The sequence below is a fragment of the Curcuma longa genome, chromosome 5, assembly GCF_044706935.1.
Source record: "Curcuma longa cultivar G26 ecotype Majalengka, Jawa Barat chromosome 5, ITB_CL_G26_1.1, whole genome shotgun sequence".
In the NCBI taxonomy this organism is placed as follows: Eukaryota; Viridiplantae; Streptophyta; class Magnoliopsida; order Zingiberales; family Zingiberaceae; genus Curcuma; species Curcuma longa.
In genome coordinates this window covers 4,873,187-4,895,268 of record NC_133865.1, presented here as the reverse complement: position 1 = coordinate 4,895,268, position 22,082 = coordinate 4,873,187, and the positions used below count along the sequence as shown (strand labels likewise).

General features: G+C 34.9%; 1 protein-coding gene across 1 annotated transcript; it reads left to right on the top strand.

The window, feature by feature from the left end:
- Positions 1-11,571: 11,571 nt before the first annotated feature.
- Positions 11,572-20,822, top strand: LOC141829234 (pumilio homolog 24). Its single transcript, XM_074716656.1, has 17 exons — positions 11,572-11,926; positions 12,216-12,269; positions 14,402-14,463; positions 14,584-14,665; positions 14,883-15,006; positions 15,094-15,177; positions 15,512-15,626; positions 16,547-16,697; positions 16,789-17,001; positions 17,320-17,391; positions 17,947-17,997; positions 18,067-18,117; positions 18,252-18,359; positions 18,437-18,610; positions 19,817-19,891; positions 20,128-20,372; positions 20,473-20,822. Exons 1-17 carry the CDS (start codon positions 11,675-11,677, stop codon positions 20,612-20,614), a joined length of 2,055 nt encoding a protein of 684 aa, XP_074572757.1. The 5' UTR covers positions 11,572-11,674; the 3' UTR covers positions 20,615-20,822.
- Positions 20,823-22,082: the final 1,260 nt, after the last annotated feature.

Here is a 22,082-nt window from a genome sequence, read left to right as displayed (position 1 = left end):
GTAATAATTTTGATCAAAATTATTCCAATAATATTTAATCACTTCTGACCAAGTTAAATTAATTTTAACCAAATTAAAATTACTTAATAATTTTAAACATGTTAAGAGTAATTTTGACTAAATCTGTTACATAAGTTCATTAGGTAGATAGACCAAAGTAGATTTGACTGAATAAGTTCACTATATAGACTAACTCGATTATCTTGAACATATCTTTTACTTGCCTAACCCACTTAGATTGCCATCTTAATAAGAATCATCTAATCACTTAAATAACCCAATTAATGAGTTAATAATGCATGATTCATTTAGACTTATCAACATAATCAACCAAAGTAGACTAATCGATTTGATTATCCAACAAAATAGATTGACCCACTTCAACTAATTATACTACTCGACTTACTTTGCTCATTCAAATCAACCAACCTACTTCAATTAGACTAAGATTTGATCGGCGATTAGACACATAAATATTTTGTATTGTAGTCTACTACTAATTTAGAGTGAAAATGATTTTGTGTGATTTGTTTACCTAAATGCAACAAGGAGAGAATGAAAAAAAAGTTTTTTTTTTTATAAACTCAATCGTCTCTCCCTGTCAACCCATGTCCTCTTCTTCACCTAACGGTGGTTGGTTTGCATGTTGTCATCCGATCCCATTACTAATCTTGCTCTCACTAACCTTCGTAGGAGTCGATGATCTTGATGACTCTTGTTGGCTCTCACTAGTTTACCATGCATTGATTAGCTTGTTGCACTACCATACTGACCTCAACATCCTCATTTGGTGCCCGATCGCATGGCTAGCTATTAATCACATAGGTCGATCGACACTTGGACACCAAGACACATGCTTATATCATTAATAAGTTCGACCAAGGCATATATACAACAATTATTTTACATTCAATGCCGTGTAAGAACATTAATTCACAATCAATTTAAAAAGTGCAGTTTCGATAATATATATCAAGATATTGTGAAGTGACGTTTGTGCTTTGAATAATTAAGATTGATCAGTCTCACCTAGCATGGCATGGCATTGCATGGCATGCAGCTGCCTGGTGATGGAAGCTCGGCTTTCCAAGTGTGCGGCCAAAGCTCTGCCGATCGATGAAAGAGTCCATAGACACGGCCCTCCTTTTCCAACACTCACCAACCTTTAGCTTTAATTCACAACATGCATGTTTATGGCGTTCCGAATAATTAAGGACATGATTGATATCTATCTAGAACAAGTTGTTGAAGAATTTGTACGTATGTGGACAAAGCTAACAAATTAATTAATTAAGCATGCATGTTTTAGATCGAATTGCCGGCCTCCGAACTGATCCACAGAGCCACTGGCGCCGCAAGCTTCTTCTCCTGGAATTCAACGACCGACAGACGCTTCATAATTGCACTCTGAAATGTGTAAGATGACTTTGAGCTTGATGAAACTAAAATGAGTAGTGGCGTTAAGATCATGGATCGGTTTTGTCAACGTTAGATGAGAATAGTCTGGAGTTGACAGAGACTGAAATTCGAAAATGGCACAGCAGCTTCAAGGAGAGTTGCTTTATTTGACCCAGGTAGCTAGCTAAGCTAGGTAGTTTGTGTTCTAGTTTTGAAGTATGAATTAATTGCTATTAGGAACTTTTAAAATTAATAAACTTCTTTTTAAAGACATAATAAAAGGTCTGTCTGTTAATTATATATCAAACATTTTCATCTAAATATTTTTATAATTTATAAGAAGTTGGATGTGTGAAATTGATACCATTGCATTTCTATCGCTCTTTAGATCCCATCTATACTCCTTTTCTATATTTTAAACTCTTTAGAATCGTCACAACTTTAATTCTTGAGAAATGAGTATCGTTTTATATATGGAGTCCTCTATAAGACCAATAAATATGTTCAATCAATCGAATGACCTGATGTTAAATTCATGACAGTATTAGACACTTAGACAACTTGAGTAGTCCTTTCCCTTCTAATTTGAAGTCATCAAGGGTCATTATTAAAAGATATTGGCCAAAAGTGTTTGACGAAGATATCGACCTCTGAGTTCGTGTTAAATTTAACACCATTTATCTCTTGATTTTTCTAAACTTGTTTATACTTTTTTAACCATGAGACTTTTAATGAGTTTAACCAATTCTATTTTGCAAATCTTTAAATTTCTACATAAACTCTCCTTTTATAGCTTTCAACAATTTTTCATTTTTTATTTGTTGAAAGACTCATATTTTGTCGATCAATTTACTGTTAGCCACTATCAATTAACTATTTTGTGTGATCATCTCCGACTAAGTTTGTCAATAACTATTTGAGTCTACTGTATCCATGATAGCTCTTAGGTCATCCATTATTGCAGCACAAGTTTATCATATGAATGATTCCTTGTTTTCATGTTATAGTATTAGTTGATTGCCCAATCATCTAAGTTACAAATAGAAACATTCTATTTTTTTGCACTTCAGGCCCAAGTCAATTGTTTAATCAACTTAATTCTTCACTCAGTTAGAACCCCTGATCTTGATTGTCCTAATGATCAAAATCTTGCACTTAAGTTGAGTTTTACTTTTATCCCACATGTATGTACAAGTCACTCAACTCTCCTAACTTACTACTAGAGTCTCACCTGCGTAGCTTAATTTCACCCCTAGATCATCTTCTATCAGACTATTTGTCTCTCGGATACATTAAAGCTCTCAACTCACTTTATATATCATATTTCATGCTTCAGTTACACATGCATATTCATAGATTGTCATCAATACTATTTTTAATATTTCTCATCTTGTGATCCCTCAGATATTCCATCCATTCTTCTTCTATTTCCAACTTAGCTAGAGTCACCGAGCTATCAATCATATCAAATTATCATTCACATATAATCGACCTTCAAAAGTCATGAGCTCTAGCATTGAAATACAAATATCAGTGCATAGATGAGTTGGTTACGACGCAGTAGACTTGCAGAAGAGGGCAAGGATTCGAATCCTGGCGAAGCCCGACAATACCCTCCTGCGTCGTAACCAACTGCACTTTCTCGATTTACCTCCTCACAGATGGTCGTGGGGCCGACCGTATGGGGCCGCTAAGGTGGCGGATCCACCTTTTGTAGAAGAAATATATACAAATATCAAATTAATTTAATTTAAGTCCTTTATTCAAATAACAAAAGTAACAAAAAAAAGTCAAACTCAAATCTCGTAGCAAGGCTAGGCCAACCCTTCGACGAGGTGCACTTAATCCCTGCCACAACATCGAGGTTCACTTTCTCATCGACTTCGATGTCACTACGCATAGGCGTCTTCATGCTCCCTCTGCTCCCAACCAGCTTCCGAGATCCCTGACGACTTGTTTGGGAGGAGGTGAGGGAAGGGGAAAGAAGGGTAAATAAGGGGAAGGGAATTTGTAACCTTGTTTGTAAAGAAGTGAGGGAAGGGGAGAGAAGGGGAAGGAAGGGTAAGCTTTCCCCTTGCATGCCCATAAATAGACATAATTCCTTACACTCCGATTTGGGGTGTAAGGAAGGGGAAGGAAATGTTAAAACATATTTATTCCAATTTTACCCTTATATTAAAATATTAATTATTAAAATAACTTATCTATTAGATTTTTGCACCGTTGCTCCTCGTCACATAACGCAGTCATCACAGGATCTTATCACTCGCACTCCTCGATGTCGACTTTCATCGCAAATTTTTACATCAGTAAATTTTTATAAAAATATATATAAAAATGTTGATTTATCTTTTATCGTACCAAAGTATACAAATTCTATATTTCGTATATTTTTTATATATCTACTTATTATTTTTTAATTTTTTTATTTATTTAAGTTGTAAATATTAAATTTTATTAATCTTATGAGCTATATATATATTTTTACATATATATTTATTTTAAAAAATAAAAGTATTTTTATAATTTTATATATTTAGTGTATAATTTCGATTGACGAATTCATTGAACGAATAGTTCTAAGATATTAGATAAAATAAAATACCTAACGAACAATTATTTCTAAATTATTGTAGATCTATTTTAACAAGTAAGGATATTTTTGTAATTTTATATATTTAACCTTCATTTCCTTCCCCTTTCTCCCAAACAAGGTAGTGCATGTTACGTTAATGAACTTTCCCTTCCTCCCAAACAAGAAAAATATAAATACTTCTCTTCCCCTTCCTTTCCCTCTCTTCCCCTTCCTTTCCTTTCCTCTTTCATGTTGCCATTCAGGTAGAAATATGTCGGACAACTGCCAACACACTCCCTCGACGCCTCTTTCGCCTTGCACGAAGCTCTGCCACAGCTATCTCCGCGAGTTCCACATTGCTCTGAATCCTGCATCCCGTCAGCAACGAGCCCTAGACCTACGCAAGCAGCCTCATCGACATTCTGCGTATCAGCTGCAACGCCTCTTCCAACCTACCTACACTGCTACCCAGCACAACATGTCGATGTCGATGCTTAAATATCTGCCTAATACGCCAACTATGTACGCAATATCCGGATGCGTACAAACCTGAGCATACATAAGACTTCCAACTGCCGAAGCATATGGAATCTTTTGCATTTCCTGAATTTCAAGATTTCCTTTAGGGCATTGTTTGAGACTAAATTTGTCTCCCTTAGCGACCGGGGTGTTTCCTGGTTTACAATCTTGCATGCCTTATCTTTTTAGTACTTTATCGATGTAGCTCATTTGTGACAATCTAAGAATACCTCGAGAACGATCCCGATGTATCTGAATTCCTAATACAAATGAGGCCTCACCAAGATCTTTCATCTCGAAATTTCTTGACAAAAAATTCTTGGTTTAGTACAATAAGCCTATATCATTTGTGGCAAGCAAAATGTCATCCACATATAAAACCAAATATATGTGTTTACTCCCACTGAATTTGTGATACACACAATCATCAATTAAATTCACTCCAAAACCAAATGAGAGAATTACCTTATGAAATTTATGGTACCACTGACGAGACGCTTGCTTAAGCCCATAGATGAATTTCTTTAATTTGCAAACCATATTCTTTGGATCTCCTGACACAAAGTTTTCTGGTTGCACCATATAAATTGTTTCATCAATGTCTCCATTAAGAAACGCCGTCTTTACATCCATCTGATGTAGCTCCATATCAAAATGTGCAACAAGTGACATGATTGTCCTAAAAGAGTCCTTAGTTGAAACTGGAGAAAAAGTCTCTTTATAGTCAATCTCATGTTTTTGAGTAAAGCCTTCTGCCACAAGACGAGCTTTATACTTTTCCACATTACCTCTTGAATCCCTTTTGATTTTAAAAATCCATTTACAACCAATAAGTTTCATACCTTCTGGTAATGGGACAAGTTCCCAAACTTTATTGTCTTGCATAGACTTATACTCTTCATTCATTACATCAATCCACTTTTCTGAAATGGAACTATCCATGGCTTGACGAAAGTTGATGGGATCATCTTTCGTCATACCAAGATCATCCTCATGTTCCTGAAGAAATACATAGTCATCCGACATAGTGCTTCTCCTTTCTCTTGTAGATCGCCGCAATGACACTTGTTCCTCAATAGCTTCTTCTTGAGGTTGTTGAGTTTGCACCTCTGGAAGATTAACATTGTCTTGATTTTCTAGAATTATTCCGGTATTTTCAATGACCAGACGAGAATCCTGATCATTGTCCAAAGAAATCGGAATAGGAATCAACTCCTCGTTAACCGAAGTAGAAGTTGATTCTTCCTCAAAGACAAAATCCTTTATTTGATTCTTTCCCCCAAACTCAATATCCTCAAAAAATACAGCTGTACTCGTCTCAAAAATTGACTTTAAGTTGGGATCATAAAATTTATAGCCCCTTGATCGCTCAGAATAGCCAATAAAATAGCTGCTAACTGTTTTGGGGTCCAATTTATCCGTATGAGACTTATAAGGCCTTGCTTTAGCTGGACATCCCCAAACATGGAAATGCTTTAGGCTAGGTTTTCGTCCTAACCAAAGCTCATAAGGTGTTTTAGCAGCTGCTTTTGTTGGTACTCTATTTAGAATGTATGCTGCAGTTTTTAATGTCTCACCCCAAAGTGACTTTGGTAAGGAAGAATGGCTAACCATACTCCTTACCATATCCTGTAGAGTGCGGTTTCGTCTTTCCGCTACACCATTCATGCTTGGAGAGCCCGGCATGGTGTATTGTGGGACGATACCACACTCCTCTAGGTATTTGGCAAAAGGCCCTGGACGTTGTTCACCTGAACCGTCATACTGACCATAGTATTCACCACCACGATCGGACTTTACTTTCTTTATCTTTATGTTGAGTTGATTTTCAACTTCAGCTTTAAATGACGTGAACACGTCCAATGTTTGAGCCTTTTCCTGAATAAGAAAAATGTATGCATATCTAGAGAAATCGTCTATGAATGATACGAAATAGCGTTGACCATTCCAAGAAGGAATTGAAAATGGCCCACATACATCCGTATGTATCAACTCAAGGACTTTCATAGCTCTATATGCATTCAATTTTCTATCTTTGGTTTGTTTTCCTTTAATGCATTCAACACAGACATTAAAGTCCGTGAAATCAATGGAATTCAGGATCCCATCTGACACAAGACGTTCAACTCTATTTCTAGAGATGTGACCTAGACGTTTGTGTCATAATGCACCCGAAGTATTATCATTTAGTTTTCGTTTAGTACCTCTTGATTCAATATTTAGGATTTCATTATATGAAGCATTTGTATAAAGTAAATATAGATTGTCATATTGCATTAATGAACCGGTTCCAACAACTGAATTACCAATAGATAACTTAAACTGATTGTTTCCAAATGAACAAGAGTAACCAGATTTATCCAAATAACAAACAGAAATTAAATTCCGTCTAAAAGACGGTACCACAAAAGTATCTATTAAGTCCAAATAGTAACCAGTACTAAGCAACAATCTAAAGTGCCCTATTGTTTCAACTTCTACTGATTTTCCATCGCCCACAAAAATGCGTCTTTCAGCATCACTTGGCTTTCGGTAGTTCAGGCAACCCTACATTGAAATACTGATGTTAGTAGTAGCACCGGAGTCTAACCACCAAGTATTTCTAGGTACTGAAGCTAAATTTACTTCAGAATAAACCAAATTAAGAAACATACCCTTTTTCTCGCGCCATGCACGATATTTGGTACATTCCTTCTTTATGTGTCCAGCCTTATTGCAAAAGAAACAATCTCCATTGTTTTGTTTCTTTGCATTTGGACCAGCAGCATCCACATTCTTCCTTTTTTTGCCCTTATCCTTAGATGTACTTGCTAGATGAGCACTTTCAGTCTTTTCTTGCTTCAATCTCTCTTCCTCTTGAACACAATGAGAGATCAGTTCATTCAAATTCTACGTTTCCTTTTGACAGTTAAAACTGACCTTAAAGTGATTGAATTGAACTGGAAGAGAAATCAGAATGAGATGCATAAGTAACTCCTCATGCAAATCAAACTTTAATGTCTTAAGTTTTGAAGCAAGATTGGACATCTTCATGATGTACTCCCTTATGTTACCATTGCCCTTATACTTCATTGAAATCAAGCTCTTAAGAATAGTGCTTGTTTCAGCCTTATCGCTTTTGACAAAGCGCTTTTCAAGTTCTGCAAGGTAATCTTTAGCATTGGTGGTGTCCTTAGACACTGCACCCCTGAACACCTCCGGAATTGCACGCTTAATGATCATTAGACTCATGCGGTTAGAGCGTTCCCATTTCTCAAATTTAGCTTTCTCTTCAAGAGAGCTAGCTACCGTAGGAGTAGGGGGTTGCTCCATCCGTATCGCATGGTCCATGTCCATGCATCCGAGAACTATCTGAATGTTCTCCTTCCAGTCCTTAAAGTTGGAACCATTAAGGACCGGTATTGAATTTAAGTTGGCAGAGATATTTGCAACATTAACTGAAAAGAGAACAGAAAATAAACTGTAAATAACATGCACACTATTTTAATTTTTCAATCTAGTTCAAAATAATTAGCAAACCCATTCAAGATATCTAGTGCACCATTAATTTCAAGTCTTTGGACAGTAAAATTAACTGCTAGTAATATTCTTGTTGTAATAATCAAACACTAACAATAAAGCACAACAAATAACAAACCCCTCTTTGGATTGATTTGCTATTCTCATGTGAAATCCTTATAATTGTTACGTGTTTACTATCACAGGTAATTTATGTACTCCGGTCAACCATTGACCTTCCTTTGGGCCGATCAAATGATCACATGGAAATACACAATTACAAACATTCAAAATTCAAAATTAAATAAACCAAATTAGAGAGGTCACTTTGACAACATCATAATTCAACTTATTTAATTTGAATAAAGAACTAAATGCTAATTAAAGAACAAGATTAAAAACGAAGGTTAATCTTTAAATGAACTCATAGCCATGTAATTAACTGTAAAATTAATTAACTGACGGCCATGTAATTTGAAATTTGATTAATGGGAAAAGAATTAAATTAGGCTCACGTTTCATTTGAAAAGTTGATCCCACGTCACTTTTCATTTAAAATGCCATGTCATGGTTTAACACCACGTCACTGTTTATTTGAAAAATCGAGAATGGCACGTTGCCAAAACCGATGCAACTTGCCAAAACCGATGCAACGGTTCATGCACTTTGTGGTGGTTTTTTTTTAAAATTAACTTGATTAATTCACGTTCTCTGCCCTAATTGAGAAACGAGCGTTCTCCTGCCGCGCACCACCTGCACCGGCCTTGCCGGCGCCTGCACGAGGCCGCTCGTTTCTTGCCAAATCGCCGACGCCACGAGATGCGGACAGTGCCGGTGTGTTGCCGTGTTCGTCGTCGGCCAAACTCGTAGAGAAATTGCGAAAAATAGAACAACAAGGTGTTCGGGAAGAAAAAAATAGAATAGAACAGCACAGTAGAATTTCTTAAGAACTGAGATAAACTTGGCTCTGATACCAATTGTTGGAGTTTTGCATTTGCCCTAATGTCGAGAAATCTCAACGCATACATCGTCTATCCAATTCTTAAGAAACAACAAGAAATAAAAATTCGAAAGCGTACCGGAGTCCATCACTAGCAGTCGAGAATGATCTTCCAAAAGGTGCAGAGTTCCTTAAGTTTCCTTAGGTTTCTCTAACGATGGGGATTCAGCGAAACAATTCTGTCGCTCTGCCTTTTGGGGACCATAACCCCTTATAAGGATTGACATATTTCTAATTTGGTCCCTCATCAAATTAGAAATACTACAAATGGTATCCACATTTATAATTCATAATAAATATGCTCTTAAGTCAAATTCCAAATAAAATTTAGATCACAAAATTGACTTAATTTATTTGATGACCATATATATTTATTAATTATACAAATGTCCCATTAGATACTAACAGATGCAGCTGTACTGCTGTAGTTCTCCTGCATGCTCTGGCGCCACTGAGCACTAAGCCTCCGTTCTGCCCGATAGAAGTAGGCTCCAGACCGTCCTCCATGCCTCCATGTCCATGGGGCTGGCGTGCACAGATGCGGCCAGTGGCCCGAGCAGCACGACGCTCTCCGGCTGCAACCTATCCTCTTGCATTCGGCACAAGTAGGTGATCGTCGTCTCCGGGAAATGATCGTGCATCACGTGGGCTCCGATCACGGTGGTCCGCATGTGGCTGTTCCTTTGAATCAGGCACTGTATCGAACACCTCGACGACATCTTTTATGCATGCAGCCGCACTTGACGTACACGCTCGTGATTGTCGACGATTGCGTAGGATTGCTTCATTCTTGGCGATATAATGTAGTTGTGGATTCGGATGCCTTGCTTGAGTACGAAGTATGATTATCTGAGTGGATCAAATTAAACTATCATCTGGTAGAGCTATGATGCTTTGTAACAATGAATTGATCGGGAAAGTTGATTGTAGATAGTCTCAATATGAGCACTTTTTAGATTTATCTTAGTATTCGATAGAAAATTTTTGTGAAGTTGTATCAGTCACTTGATCAGTCAATTTGAAAATTTAAAAATCTAGATTACCAAAAAATAAATAAATAACTTTAAAATATAATTTATATATAACAACATTTTTAAATATATTTACCCATTTAAAATTCAAATTTTAATATTTTTATTAGTATCAAATTCATATGATATCCGACTTACATCTAACTATTTGAAGATTAAAGAATGAAAATTTTATCAAACTTCCTATTGATGGATAGATAGTGTAGTTTTGAGAGCGAATAGATTTAGATAAATTTTATTTTGAGTATGGTAAAAAATTTAATAAATAAATTCAATAAAATAAAAAATTTAAATGCTTTTACACCCTAATTGAGGAAGTAAATCAATAATATGTTTATAAATATAAAAATAATATGGCAGTAGTAGAATTATAAACAGTGTTGGATAATATTTTAGTTAAAACAATGATACTTTTATGGGTTATTTTAGAAAAAATAAAACATCTGACGGATAAAATTAAGATGGAGTATTTGATTAAAATTAAATGAAAATGAATTAAATTAATTGAAATCGTGAATTGATTTTTTTCAAGATAAATAAATAAATTAATTTTTTTAAATAAAAATTGAATAAATAAAATCGATATAATATCAATTAATTTGGTTTTCAATCAAATTCACCGAACTTTTTAATTTTATTTGATTTTAATTTTTATTTGGTTAATTTAGAATTAAGGATTTTGGATTTTCTAATTTATAGATTTAAGGTTTGATTTATTTAGTTTAATGGAATTAAAATTTTTAAAATTGAAATCAAATCAAATTAATTGAAATAATTAATATAATTTAAAAAAAATTAAATTTATGAAATAATCAAACTCAACTTTCAATTCAATTAGTGATCGATTAATTATTCGATTTAATCAAACTTTTACATGTCCCTAGATGATCTTGTCATCTATAAATAGAAGTTATGGTTGACATATACTTTTGGTGTATTCGGATTTTTTTCACGGGGTATGAAATTTGATTTAAGTTTGTTGATTGTGCCTTTTACACTGGCAATCAAAACTCAAATCATATGTGCTTATTGACTATAGTTATCTAGATTGAGACCATTAGATTGGTCTATTTCGTCAAATAATTTAGATGAATTGGGTTAAAATTTTATCAATCTATTTTAAGATTGATTCAGATAGACTAGATCCGTGATTCACGTGGATTGATCCGTTGCGGATTTAAATTGACTCACAGATTGAGAAAATTTATTTTTTAAAAAATATAAAATTAAAATAGAAAATTTAATGAATTAATAAATTTGATCGGTCTAAATTGTAATTTAAATTTAAAAATTTCAACTTGATTATTTTAATTTGTAATCCAAATTTAAAATTTTTTATATTTTTTAAATTAATCAAATTAATTAATATTTTTTTTTCGAATTAAAAAACAAAATTTTAAAATAATCGACCGAATTTAATTTTTAAATTAAATCAATAATTAATTAATTCGGTTTAAACAAACTTTTACTCACCCTAAATAAAAATCGATCACGTCATCAACTAAATTGATTCTGCTGCCCCTGAAACACTCTTTCTCGGCTACCAAAACCCTAGCACCTTTTCTTCTCTGTGCCTCTCGACTGTATTTTTTCCCTTTTAAAACCAAAACCCTAGCCACTTCTCTTCTCTGTTTCTTTCGACTAGTATTTCTCATGGCGGCCGAAAAGGAGCGTGGCACGAAGAAGAGGAAGCTAGACGCCTCCGTAGGTAAGGGAGAAGGCGGGACCTGGTCGAAGAAGCCAAAGGAGTCCGCTCCAAAGCCGGCGAAGCTCAAATTGCTGGATGCCAAGAAGAAGTCCAAGGAGCCTGGGTTCAAAGCTAGTAAACCTTCCAAATCTGATAATAAGGCCTCTGTTCGGTCGAAGGAGCCTCAAACTCCCAAACAACGGCGTTTGGCTGCTAAGGTCCGTTCACCTGTGATGTTTCTGCATACATTTTTTTTAATGTTTGGCTTTCAGGATGAGTTATTATGTTGATAATACTGATATTTGTTGAGAAATTTTATTTTCTCCTGAGTTTTTGTAAGCTTGATTCGAAGTTTTCTGAGAGTTCAATCGTCTTTGTTTTATTCCCTTGAATTTACTATGATAATGAGGAGGAACGGGACTATATTCTTTTCATTATTAATTTGCACTGAGAACGCAGGACCATAAAACCCACCAAATTCTCAATGTTGTATGTCTGCTTGTTCAGGAAATGTCAGAAGCAAGGAAAAAGAAGAGGAAGCCAAATTACCACCTTGAGAAAGTAAGTTTGATTTTGATTGCACAATTGTGTCCTATTCGTGTAAAATATCATTAACGACTAGTGCTACTTACAGAATTCAGTATTTTGGTGTTTTTTTAAAGTTAACCCACTCCTTTATATCTCATTAACTTCACTTGTTCCACTCTAGTTCCAGGAATCAATACAGACTTTATTGACTTGGAACCAGTGAATCTAGAATCTTGTTTACTAAATGTCTTCTGGCACATAATCCATTCACATGTCTACCTAATGTTATGATAATATGCTGCGTGGTTGATATTCTAATTTTTTGGAGTCCTATATTCAGGACATTCTCTGTTAGACACTTTTTTTTTTTAATTTGAAAAAGTTACTTGGTTTGGGGTTGAGGTTATTCATTTGTTGTACAAGAAGGGGGTTTCCACTTGACTGACTAAGTTAATGAGCACATTCAATTATGTCCCCCAAATCTTAAATAAGGGGGAAAAACAGTAGACCATGTTGTAGATACTGTAAGCCAAGGATTTTCTTAGAGTAAGTACAGGGTTGTTTGGACACATGTACCCTGTAGGTTGATGTTGATTCAATACAATTTTTATTGATGCCATTTAAACTCGTTTTAGCATGCTACAACAAACATGGTAACCTTGGCAAACAACTACTATTGTTTCCTGTGGTATATGGGAGGAAAAATTCCAAGAGGGAAGTGTGATATCAGATAGAAATTTAGTGACTAGCAATCTAGATATTTGTCTTCTTTAATCTATCTTGTCAAGGCATTCTGCATTGCCTCTAGTAAGGAGATCTAAATGACTTTTTATTATTTATTTATTTATTTTTTTTTTTGGGGGGGGGGGGGGGGGGGGGGGGGGGGGGGGGGGGGGGATGGAGGTGGTAATCTGAAGGAACACAATTCGGTCATATCACTATATATTTTAAGATGAAATTATTCTGTCTTTTATCCCCTTGTTTTCTACTCACTTTTGATCTCTCTTTAGCCCTAATCCTCACTGTTTCCCATATACCTTTATTTAAAATTCCTTCTTCCATTATTCTCCTTCGTGTCATAGCTCTCTTATCCAAAAATGCCTAAATCATAAGTTTATGTATTTTGCTCTATACGTTTCTTTGATACAACAACCACCAAGCTTATCCCATTAAGTGTGTTTGGCTATATGGATCCTCCTACGCTATTGGGCTCTATTTTCTACTATATCATCATCTATATTTAAATAAATTTTATCTTAATCATTTTCTTTGGTGTTCCTCTTCCTTGTTTAATGTGCATATTTGTCATAATTTTACATCGCCTAAGTACATATTTGTATCATCTTAAATGTGTCTCTCAAAGCTATATATTTCTTTGATATTTTGCAAAAAATAACACTGCTTGTTTTTTCTTTTTGTTTGACATACTCTATTGCTTCAGCATTTTCTTCCTCTAAGAGTCTATTAATCATTTGGTTCAAGGTAAACCACATAGAATTTGATCAGAGTATTTGGAAAAAAAATGGATTGCTATATGTTATTTTAGGATCCACTTTGGATAGAAATTGTATATTAATTGAAAAAATGATTACCATCATAAATAAAAGGCAGAGGTTAGAAGTTAAGAACATATATCTTAATTACGGTCAATAAAAATTGTTATCATAACAAATCTATTTTTTTTGGATACATAATGTAATTACTGACATAAAATTTTGACTTATGTAATGGCAAATATGCAATTTCTCTAATTTCTAACAGTTTTGCACATGCGATTTTTGCCTCAAATCTACTCGCAAGGTAATCTACATTACTCTACAAGATAACATGTCAATCCACTAAATGTCGCCTAATGACTTTTTGGTACCTAGTTCAGGGTATCAAAGACCTAAAGATGAAGATGAGATAAGAGTTGCTATTTGTAGTTAAATCACTCATACTGAATATCTAGTTTGGCCAACACTTATAACACCAAGTTTATAGCAATCGCAGAGAATCCATCCCATGCATTGGCCTTTAGGAGCCCAAATTCAGGGTTGACTTGATCCCATTTTTCATTCTATTGTGTCTTGCATTCACAAGTTATAAATACATTAAGCACATTCAAAGCTGTTTGTTAGATTTTTATTTGTAATTTTTATCTAAGAAGTTAAAGTATCTTGCAGGAACTTGCTTCTTTGTGGGAAAAAATGAGGCGTTACAATGTTGGCACTGAAGATCGATCCAAGTAAGTGCTCAAATGAGTCATCTAAACCCCCCCCCCCCCCCCCCCCCCCCCCCCCCCCCCCCCCCCCCCCCCCCCCCCCCCCCCATCTTGTTTATCTAATATTGTGGCGTATATCTTTAGGCTAGTGACTCAAGCTCTACATAAGATGAATGGAAAATATTTGGAGATTGCTGGCTCGCATGTTCTTGCACGGGTGCTCCAAGTAAGTCAAGTTTTTACTATGGACCCTATTGTTCCATTTTGAAATTAAAATTCCAGTGCTGATCTTCATGTGTTTCGGTTTCATATTGTCACTGTGTTACTTGCGGTGGAATATTAGACAAATGAGAATTCTTCATCAAATGACATGTTTAGTAATACATTTTTCCATTCTAGTTTACATGGATTTAGTTCATTTATTGATTTTCACTATTCCTCAGACATGTGTCAAATACTGTACACAAGAAGAAAGGGATTCTATTTTTGATGCTCTTCGGCCTCATCTTCTCACCCTTTCATGCAAAAAATATGCAGTTCATTTAGTAAAGAAAATTTTGGATCATGGTATTTTCCCTAACTCATGGGTAGTAGATGTTTCTTTTATGCAAGTCTTTTGTAAAGTTGAATAAATTTCTTCTTTTTGTACCTCAGCTAGCAAAAAACAATTAGAATGGTTCATATCCTCTCTTCATGGCCATGTTACCTCACTTCTGCGCCATTCAGTTGGATCTTCAGGTATGCATGATATAAACAATTCATGCAATACAGTTTTTTTTGCATCTTCGATGCTAATTTTAATTTGTTGAACAAGGAAGATGGGTTATACGCAAGCCTATTGTGATTATTCTGCAAGTGCAAGAATTATTGTTATAAATTATATCATCTCAATATTTCAGATTTATATTAGTATAGGTCATCTGATATTGCTATGAGAGGTGACTCCAATCCCAACTTATCTCCTGTACTTTTGAAAAGATATCATTAGCTTGAATCTACATAATCACATTTGATTTAAATAAAGTATTAGTTCTGTGTTTTCAACACGGTTTAATTTGTTTCCTTTTTGCAGTCGTTGACTATGTGTTCCATTTGGCAAGTGGGTCTCAGAAGCAAAGCCTTTTGGTGGAGATGTACTCTACTGAGCTTCAGTTATTTAAGGACCTAACCTTGACAAATTCTGGCAGGTAAGTGATACAGAAGGTTCTTTTTCCATATGCATCTTATTTTTCCTAACAGTTTGTTGCTTCTCTCTCTCTCTCTGACCACCAGTTCTGATAATGCAATAATATTTTAAAAAATTCTACAAGACAGTTATTGGATTGTTTTTACTGTGGAAGAGTAAATTTATAAGGGGAGATGGGGGAATGTTAACAAAGAGAAAAAGAGCACCTTGGAAAAGGTTTTTAAATGAGAAGTCAGAAATATTATATTTGTTGTGCTGTTTTGACATTGTACTATGTTGACACTCAGGATTTTGGCATGCTTTAAAATTTGGCAAGCCAATTTAAATAAATTTCGCATGCATTATTTCTACAAATAACACTAACAACTACATAGTCAATTGATTTGAAATATTTTAGTAAATGCTATGGTGATAGTCCACATGACATGTGATTAAGTGTGCCTTAATGAATTTATGCATTCAATCTTCTTCAACTTAGTTTTTTTTTTACTTCAAATATATACCAATTATAAAAATGAGTTTTGCATAATTTTTAGTATAACACATGTTGAGAAGAATTCGAGTAAGCATTAATTTTGTTTTCTTTTTCTTTGCTTAACTTGTTTATTTTTGAAAATAAGACTATAAAAATTAGATAATGAATTAAACTAGAATTTTGGAAAACAAGTTACAAAAAAAATAAATTACGTGCATTAGTTAAATTTCATTTAAGCTCATCTCAGTTGGCTTTGATGCATGCTGACATGGGCCAACACAGTACGATACTAATTGACCAATGTCAAGTTTTGCTAATTTATTGGAGTAGTAGTACACTTTGGCTGACCGTCTGGCATGACATGGAACTTCAAACCATGCATCAGAATAATTTTGTTGTTATTTTTTTTTATCTTGATGCTCTTATTATGTGCTGTCTTATTTCAGACTGGTGGATATAATTTCTAGGCTCCAACTACAAAAATCATCTGTAGTGCGTCATATGTATTCTGTACTTCAGTCACTAATTGAGAAGGGGATTGTCAACCATTCAATTGTACACAAAGCAATCCTCGAGTTTTTTACCATTGCCGACAAGGTGATTTTTCACTCTAACATTCATGCTAATAAAACTGATATTTTCTAATGTGTTTCCTCATAAGATCTATCTAATATGTTTCCCTTTCAAGTCCTCTGCTGCAGATGTGATTCAACAACTTTTACCTCTTCTTGTGCAAGATTCACCTACTGCAGAGGAGAATCCACAAATCTCAGCCCCAGAGATGCAGAAGAAGAGGAAAATCAAAAGCAAAAATGTAAAAGAGCCTCTTCTTGCACGAATGGTCCGAACAAGAGATGGACTAAAGATCTGTATCATCTGTGTAAAGCATGCAACTGCAAAGGTGTGTATTATGATTATGTGTGCTTATTCATTTCTGTTAGCCAGCTCAGGTGCTTATTAGTGACAACTATTTTCAATATATTTAGATTGATAGCACAAGAGTATGTTTGCCCTTTTTATGTTTTTTTTTTTGTTTCTATGACCTAGTATTATGATCACCCTGGCAACTTGTTTGAGTAGGTGATTATTTGGCACTTTCATTTGGAAAGATGCAACTTAGTTATTTTCTTAGGATATAGATTATAATTACTTTAACCTCAGAAAAAATGTTTCTTCTACAAAACCTTATCCTTGAGTTTGCATTGTGGTAATCTCTCAGGAAAGGAAAAAAATTATTAAAGGCATGAAAGGTCATATCAGAAAGCTTTCTCTTGATCAGTTTGGAAGTCTTGTAAGTGCTCTCTTAACCCTTTAGTTCTAGAAACATCTGAAGCTATCCAAGTTTGATTACTATATCATGTTCTTGCCCTCCTGTAACTGTATTATTTCTGTGTCCTTTTGGTGTCAATATTACTTTTTCTAGATAATAACACAGCTTCCATTTTGTTTGCCTTGCTGCTTCTTTGTGTATATTAATTATCAGTTAGATGCATCTGTTAAATAATTTTCATTATTTTTCTCAGTTCAAAGGTATAGAGTTGTTGGAGGCGCATGAGCATCTATCAAGGTTTTAGATAGTTTGATTTGTTTTTCTTTTGAGTAGATTTTCATATTACAAGAAAATATTTTTTGTTAGGACTTTTTTTGCATGATTTGTTTGTTTGGTTGGTCATCTTTTGATCTTCTAGTCTAACAATAGTTTAGATAGTTTTAACTGTTTTGTATGATTTGTTTGTAAGGGCCCATTAGTAATAATAAGATCTAATGTGTTGTAATGATTTTTTAATGATGAAAGAAAATATCTGACATCAAGAATTCATACTGATTTTACAGTGTTTTATTTCAGTTGCTTGTTTGCACTCTTTCAGTAGTGGATGACACAAAGCTTCTAACAAAGGTTAGTAGTTCCTCAGTTTATTCGATAAAACCTTGTCAATTTCTAACAAAATTGGAGCTCATCTTACAGATTGTGATACAAGAACTCCAAACGATGCTGAAGGAGCTAGTATTGGATAAGGTATTTGCTTTTGCATCATACAGTGGTAACCTAGCTGATGTGTGTTGCACAGGAACAGTTATGTTAGCATTTGTGGTTTTAACTAAACCTGTTTTCATGCGACTAATGAAAAAAGATTTTTAATCACTTATTAGAATGGAAGGCGAATGCTACTACAGCTGCTTCATCCACATAGTTCACTATATTTCACACCTGAGGACCTGGTTTGTCTGAATTTATCTGTTGCCTCTCTCTTTGAACAGGCAAGCACATAATTCCACTCACTTTGTGCTTTTCACCAGAGTTGGGAATAAATCTAAGCCCTTGAAATTCATTTCAGGTGGATGAGACAAAGGATCTCTCAGAAATAAACCAAGTTCCAGCAGAACAAGGGGAGAACTTCTTGACTGATAATAATGAAAAGGAAGGTAGAATAGTTCAGTCTGCTACTGGAAGCAAGAAAAATTCATTTCGTAGGAGACATGAATTATTAGTCGAGAGTGGGCTTGCTGAGGTAAAGTTCACTATTCTTTTTTTTTTTTTGAGAAAATAAAATACTATTCTGTTTGTACAATGTGCATACAACATACACATTTTTCTCAAGGCATTATTCCTTTTCTACCTCTTATTAGCGTGAGTTTATTACAACAAAATATTATGCAGTGGTGTCTCATGTTTGTTCAATATTTTACATTGGCACATAGTTATGGATCTATTGTAAGCTATGCTCTTACAAACTGAAGCACATAATATTGCTAATAAAGGTTTTGATACTGCATGAATATACTTGACTTTTCTTTTGCTATGACTTGTAGATTACATTGATTTAATGGACATTAGAATCTAAATTCCAAACGAATTGAATAATGAGATTATGCAGTGGGCTGTTGATCGAACACTATCACATATATCATGTGCATGTAGGGAGAGATAATGGAAGTAAATTGTGGGCTCTGTAATCTAGAGGATCAATCAGATATTTAGAAGCGTAAGTTGGTGGTATTCAGAAATGGAAATTGTCATATGTTCTCTGAAGCTGTGTTACTTATGGAGAAAAGGTGGGGAAAAAGAAGCGAGGGTAGGGAAAATGGGGTAAGAAAAGAGTTTTCTTCCATTTCTTTGGGTAGAAAGGGAGAAGGGAGGGATAGAAAAATCCTCTTCCACCACTTTGGCTTCCTCCCAAATTCATGGAAAGGCATTTTAGTCCGTCAGGATTGTTTGTTTTATAAAGGGCAGCCCGGTGCACGAAGCTCCTGCCATGCGGGGTCCGGGGAAAGGATCCATTGTACGCAGCCTTACCTTGCCTTTGGCAAGAGGCTGTTTTCAGGATTTGAACCCGTGACCTCTAGGTCACATGGCAGCAACCTTACCGTTGCGCCAAGGCTCCCCTTCAGGATTTGAACCCGTGACCTCTAGGTCACATGGCAGCAACCTTACCGTTGCGCCAAGGCTCCCCTTCAGGATTGTTTGTTTTATGAGAAATAAAATTTAAATTTAGTTATTAATATTAGTTTACAAATTTTCTAGTATTATACGTGTATCACTCATTAATGTTTGAACCTCTTTTTTTTCTTTTTCTAGATTTTCAGTCATCCTTGCAGATCTCTAATATTTTTAAAATGCAGATGTTGGGAGTCCAAAATCAAGTCTAGTGTTTTAATGTATGCAATATGTAGTTTATGTTTTTTGAATAAAATAAAGATATGATGATTTGTTGCAGGGACTCTTTGGAATTTGTATTGATAATGTTGGCGAGCTACTCTGTTCAAACTTCGGCAAAGATGTTGTTTATGAGGTTTGGCCTGCCATTTCTCTTTTTGAACTACATTACTTTAAAATATCCATGTACTATATTAGCCTGGTGAACTAGTATGGCCAGCAGCCCTGGAATTTTATTGTTTCTTGGAATTTTATTGTTAATCTTTAGATTTTGTTTTTAAATTTAATCTTTAAGGGTTTCTCAGCAGTGATTTTTTTGTATGGATTTGATCCTCCTTATATTTTTTGTCGTACCTATCCCCTCTGTCGCAGTTAGCTGTTGGTGGAAGCGATGGCGTCTTGCAATCTTTTACTGATAGAATAAATGCCTTGCATGAAGCAATAGCTTCTCTGGCTGTGCAGCCCAAGACAAATGAAACAGAAGAGGAACATGTTTTCGAGAACTTTCACTCTAGCAGGCTGATCAGGAAACTTGTTCTCAACTCCCCTAGTTTTGCTACTGCTCTGTGGAAAATGGCTTTAGAAGGCAAGTGCGACATTTGGGCTCAAGGTCACAGGTAAGAAACAAACTGCTCATGTTTTTGGTAAAAAGATCATGAATATGATATCCATTAATAGATTATCTGACAATGTACATTTTCTGGTGGCCTCTTACAGTTCCAAAATCCTACATGCATTCCTACAATCATCAGTTTCTGCAATCCAAGATTTGGCAAAGCCTGAGCTTCAGCTTTTGATGGACCGCGACATTCTCAAAGCCCCTGAGAGCAAGCTTACAGAAAAAACAGCTGATTCCTAAGCAGTCTTTTGTTTTTTTGTTTTTGTACCCAAGTCTTTAATGTCTTTGATTGCGGATCGGTATAAGCACAGCCCTTGTGAAGTTTTTCTTGCTTGTAACCTGATGCAAGTTTGGCTTTAGTAGGCTTCACATATCAGCTTAAAGAAGTTGCAGCATTTCTCGATAAATCGAGATTCAGAGAATCAAAACTCAATCATGTTGAGTGTTTATTCTTGCGGGTTAGACTTCATGAGAGGAGAAACGATTACTAGTTTTATCCGTGTATAATATCTTAAAAAATATTCATTTATTTATGTTGCAGAAGTCATTCTTATTGCAAGTTTTAGACTGGTTTATTGATGTCATGAATTAAGTTTTTGGGTTTCAATATGGTCATTCATAAAACTAACGTAAGAGGGAAGAAAATCAAAGAAAGAATAAATGTTAAATAATTTTGAAATTCAGACCTAAAATGACAGAAAAAAGATAATGACGATAAAATGGCAAATTCAGAATATACCATGACTACAACAATGTTGTAGTCAATTCGGAATCTATTCTCTATATCTCATTAGATCCCTGTTTTGATTGCGATCTTGACTCTTTTTGTTTTTATTTTTTGCTATTTCTCGAATTGTGCATCTGTCTATTTTGTGTATCACAGATTTTAGGGCCTGTAATGCATTTGCCGGCTTGAAGTGTCTTCAACCCCAAACTGCGGACCTGTGAAATTCCATTTCCGTCGTCACCTAAACTTGTCATCCACTATCAGCCGATAAAACAAGTATCGATCGACAGGAACATCTTGTGAATGAAGTGAAGATTAAATACAAATATTAAAAATAGCACCATAATCTTTTAAGAATATTTTTTGCCGCGTACATTGATTCCTGGGAGGCTTTGGAAAAGAATTCTTTGATAGCTAATTTGACTTTAAAAACTCTGGATTAATTTGCCTTAATTTTTCATTGCAATTAACATAGTCGGAAACAAAAAGGCTGAAGAAATGGTATGTTTTTTTTTAAAAAAAATGCTAGTGGGACTTTATTTTGATATGGAATTAATGTTAGACTTCCAAGAGACTCAGGATTGCTATAATTTTTATTTTTTTAAAAATTAGTCATTAAGAATTTTTTTATTAATTTTATTTTATTTAGATTTAAAAGTGACAATTTAGATCACGGCGCCATTGTTATTGGTGTATCGCATGCTCGGGTGTAATTTCAGAACTCTTGAGGCATAGTTGAGTTGGTTACATGCTCAGGTGTAGTTTCAGAGCTCCCGGAACATAGTTAAAATTAGTTACGATAGAGTTGACTTATTGAAGTGGGCAAAAATTGAATCTTGACGAAGTCAAGGCAATGTCCTTCCCCGTCATAACCAATTGCAACTTCTCAATTTATCTTCTTAAAGATGGTCGTGATGACGGATTTCAACTTTTAATGAAGGATAATTTCAGAGAACTGGCTAGGTCCTGTCGGATCCCGGT